This window comes from Rhinopithecus bieti, unplaced genomic scaffold (assembly GCF_001698545.2).
Source record: "Rhinopithecus bieti isolate Rb0 unplaced genomic scaffold, ASM169854v2 scaffold_5887, whole genome shotgun sequence".
NCBI classification, from domain to species: Eukaryota; Metazoa; Chordata; class Mammalia; order Primates; family Cercopithecidae; genus Rhinopithecus; species Rhinopithecus bieti.
The window spans coordinates 3,924-8,872 of NW_016804920.1; the positions used below are offsets into that span (position 1 = coordinate 3,924).

The 4,949-nt window shown below is 32.2% G+C and overlaps 1 protein-coding gene across 1 annotated transcript; it reads right to left on the bottom strand.

Annotated features, from left to right (window-relative positions):
• Positions 1-370: 370 nt before the first annotated feature.
• On the bottom strand, positions 371-4,739 carry LOC108528770 (uncharacterized protein C14orf28 homolog). The gene is made up of 4 exons (XM_017870748.1): positions 4,650-4,739; positions 4,338-4,428; positions 3,412-3,546; positions 371-2,263 (listed from the first exon to the last, which is right to left on the bottom strand). The coding sequence occupies exons 1-4, from the start codon at positions 4,690-4,692 to the stop codon at positions 2,080-2,082; spliced, it is 453 nt and encodes a 150-aa protein (XP_017726237.1). The 5' UTR covers positions 4,693-4,739; the 3' UTR covers positions 371-2,079.
• Positions 4,740-4,949: the final 210 nt, after the last annotated feature.

Sequence of the window (4,949 nt, forward strand, 5' to 3'; positions counted from 1 at the left end):
ACACACACATATATGTGTATATATATATATATTCTGATTATTACCTCATGTCTTTAGCTCTAAGGGTGTTTATAGAATTACAAAGAATTTTCCATACGCTCACTTTCACATTCCGTAGATAATCTAGTTAATTCTTTCTTTTAATCCTTTTTCTATTCAGTTTGGTCAGCAGCGGATAATTTCTTATTTCTATCAACTAACTGCTACCATAAAAATAAACTATCTGTTCTCCTTAAGCCTCAATCTGGGGTCAAGAAGGCATACTCAATTTCCATTACACACTAAATATATCAGTGATATGAGTTACAGCCTAAATAACTTTTTAAAATCTGCAAAGTTCATTAGTAAGAGAAAATCTGGGAGCCTTGCCTGCAAATAAAAGAGGTAGAAAAAAAATTTTTTATTAGCATGTTCAAGGTAGTCAAGATTTTAACAAACATCTTAATCCTCACAACAACCCTGTGAGGTAGGTAAGTCATTGTTTCATGATACACTAGTATTCCAAATAAAGTGCATTTCCTAAAAGAATAAATGTGCATTAGGAATAATTTTGTTAATGACACCATTTATGTTTACTCTAATATTCGTGTTATTGTATACTTCAATTCATGCAATCAGGTGTCCCCAGAAAAGTTTATTCTAAATTAAATCCTATTCAGATACACCTGGGAAACCATCTAAATCAATCTTGGGGTGAATTTTTTTTTGTAAAATAAGTTTGATATATAAACAAGACTTTTCATAGTGTTTGCTAACGTGAGGCATTCTCAGTAATGTTTCACCCATATTTATCCATTCTCAGGTAAGTTTTCTCAACATGGCACCAAGCACTTTAGCAATTCAGCAGATGGCAGTGATCTGTGCTGTCATGTAGAAGTTTCTAAATATATTGCAACTAATCTCAATCCCAAACCTGAAGTGAACTATTTATTGAAATGTAAACACTAAAATGGTGATAAATTTCAAAAAGTATTTTCCCTTGAGAATCTTTATTTTTTCCCTTAAATTGCAAAAAGAAGAGTGACCTTAGGGTCTTTATAAAGAAATGTAATGTTCTGATACCTATAAAATCCTAATGATTTGTATTGCAAGTCAAAGCCGCATGCTATCAATCACTACTTATAAGGGAGCCAGTAGACATCCCTCCAAAAATTTAAGTATTCTTTTCTCTGTGTCAATATAAAACTTCACTAGGAAAAGAAATATTTCCAGGCACACATTTCCCCTTAAATATATATTTAAAGTGCATTTCTATTGCTAGTCCAACACTAGTAAACATCCAGTTGCCTAATATTGTTTATAGTTGTTTTATCTGCAAAATATATTAGAGCATTTCAAATTACATTTAATTATAAGATAAACACTTAGGATAGTTATATAATTTATTTGTAACAACCTGAATTAAGCTTGGAAGCTTAGCTATCACTTAAAATCCACTGGCAGGTTTATAATACTTTAGGAAATAGTTAAAAGTAATTTGCCATTATAAAGAAATAGCTTAAGCTCTGAAAAATTTCTCATACTTTTTAAAAACTGCTGCAGGGATACTGTGCAAATCGAACAAATAAACTAAGCCATTGATAAATTATACATTCAAATCCATACTAGATCAAATAGTGCACTTCGGATTATAGTGAGGTAGGGCAAAGAAATACAGTCAGATATATTTTGAACTGTTAAATTATATAAACTAAAATACTCTTACCTAGGTTTTACTTGAATATCCAAAAAGAAAAATTTAGAATTCAGATGACAAAGTATTTCTTGAATTCAAGGACAGAATTGTAAAAATCTTTGAGGTACATATAAATAAAAAATACAAAGGCCACAAGATACTTTTTATTTCAACATAAAATATGCTCATATAAAAATAACTCAGGAAATATAAAAAAAATTACAAACAGTTTTTGCATAGATCCTCTATATAAAACATTTACCTGGGGTTAAACACTGAAAATACACTTCTGAAACTAGTATAGTTGAACTATTTTCTTGGATACCAAGTATACACAAAATAAAAGCCCTTCATCTAGGGGAGCATGGGCAGGAGGGAAAACAACTTTTAGCATTAGTCTGTATTTATTTCTCTGTTGCTCGAATATAAACCAATGATGACAAGAGGAGAAACTCTGGGGGTTTATTTAACAAAATTAAATTCACATTTCTGAGCCCATCATAGTGCATCCAATGTCCACCAATCTGGAAAGCTGCAGAATAATGATGTTCCTCTTTGTTAAATAATGTGGCACCTTCCAACAAATACCTGCAAATTAAATAATATAGTATGGGAGAAAATTATAATACTTTGTTTTTAAGATAAACATTCCTTAAATTCATAACTAAGGAATAAAAACATCGACATTGTTCGTATACTGTTCCCTGAAAAAGATATCCATCTCTATAGACCATATAATATAATTGGAAATGTGGAAATTAAGAATTTCTTAAAAACATATTTTAACAGATGAACTTATAACCTGTATGGTTCTTTTAAAAAAGAGTAAACACATACATAAGAAAACTTTTACAGGGAAAATGTTAAAAGAACCCTTTATGTCCTGATTTGTATGCAGATATTTTATTTATAGTGTTAAGTAATATTTTATGTTTAAATGATGACCACCTGCATACTATTACACACTTCTTTTTTTTTTTTTTTGGGGGGGATGGAGTCTCACTCTGTCGCCCAGGCTGAAGTGCAGTGGTGATCTCGGCTTACTGCAAGCTCTGCTTCCCAGGTTCACGCCATTCTCCTGCCTCAGCCTCCCAAGTAGCTGGGACTACAGGCGCCCACCACCACGCCTGGCTAATTTTTTGTATTTTTAGTAGAGACGAGGTTTCACCATGTTAGCCAGGCTGGTCTCAATCTCCTGACCTTGTGATCTGCCCACCTTGGCCTCCCAAAGTGCTGGGATTACAGGCGTGAGCCACCACGCCCGGCTACTACACACTTCTTTGACTTGAAATACAAATATTAGCCAGTACGTGTCAGGAATAAAATATTGTGCTATTATTATACTATCCAGTATTATGTGTCAGGCACTATCTTAAACACTTAGTATGTGCTTATTAAATCTTTACAATAATTGCACTAGGTTGATACCATCATCTCTGTTTTATAGATAAGAAAACTGACATGTAAACTGGTTAAGTTGTTGACCCAAGGTTAATTTATAAAAGATGGGGCTATGATTTGAATACAATTGTTTATTCTATAGTCCACATACCTACCCACTATGTGCACTGCTAGTAACTGACTCCCTCTAATAAATTCTGATTCTATTCAGAATACATAAATTTAGAGACAGATATGATTGTTTTCAACAATATCACTTACGGGCTAGTCAAAACCATAATAGGATAAAATTTTTTTATTAGTTTTATAAAGAAACAACAACAAAAAACACCTACTTGTGGTCAGACAAATCCAAGTAATAGGGTACATATGCCAGATCTTCAGATTTCCAATGCTGCATATTTAAGACAACAAAAGGGGGTGCCCCATGGCAGAAAACTCGTTGGGAAAATTCTCTTAAGCCACCACACCTAAAACAGAAAACAGGCATGAACATTATTACACTTGGGACAAAGTTGCCTCTCAACACTTCAGAGTTGTCTTTATGATTACAATTTTCTTATAATTATCTATTTTAGGTATAGGTAATGGTTAATATCTATAGGTATAGGGTAATTACTACCTTGTATCACCTAATAGTTCCAGAAGTTTATAAGCTGTGTTCCTTACACTAGAAATGATATGTTTAAAACTCCAGGAAATGCTAGCTATTTCTATATAAGCCAATGAAAGCATAACTCTGCAGAACTGATATGAACACTTTTATATTTCACTCTATATGCTGGTTTCAAATAATCACGGAGAGGGGAAATAATATGACTCTAATTGCTTTCTTTTGCCATTAGACTCTTTTATAAGCATGAACAAATTCTGTTCCCTCATATTATGAGGTATTAAGTATATGGCTCAGAATATAAGAAGTTGAATTATACAGTAAAATCTTGATTAACCGGAATGCTCAGGGTACAGTATTCTGATTAACAAACGTTATTAACTAAACCAAATTAACCAGAAAACCATCTGTTTCAGTATTTGTTGCTACAATATATTCGTTCACTTTCTGGACTTAAGGACTTAATAGGTAAACTAACAGAATGTATTTTTATCTTTCCTTTTGTAATTAATCAGCTATAAGATCGTCCTTCTAAATATTAATTCTCATTATACAATAATGTAGTCACAGAAAATTTTAAGAGATTGGGATGAATATGTTCTGCTTCTCTCAACTTTTACTAGGTTAAGTTTTTTAGTTGTCATTTACCTCTTTCTCCTAAATGGGGAGTGTAGAAAAAAATCCAGATATTTGAGGGTCCCGATTAGCTGGGTTCCGGTTAACCAAGGTTTTATTGTACCTACTCAGCAGTGGGGGGAAAAAAAGAAAAGGTATTTGCTTTGTATTCATCAATCAGCTGTAGTACCATATTCTATGTAGTGATATACTCCATAACAAAAACACTGTAAAATGTCATAGTAAACTAGGTTAATAAGATTCATAAAGTACTTCAAGGAGCACATCTTCCTATGTTTCTTTATAAACACATACTGTCATTTTAAATGTCTATCGTATACTCACCCGTGCTCTTCACAGAGTCCAATCTTGGAACAGAATAACTCATCCACAGCCAGTCTTATCAAGTTTCCATGTGGAATTTCTTGGGGAGGACTACAATAATTTTCAAATGCATGTAAGAACTGCTTCAACATTTTATATCTTAATATATTATTATAATAAATTTTACAGCTCAGTATTTTATTAGCAAAACCAATTATACCAAGTATAACCTCTATTACACATTTGGAATTCCTTGCAGATAGTAACCAGTTGAACTCAATAAACACTAATTATGAAATTTTTTTTTTTTTTTTTTTTTTT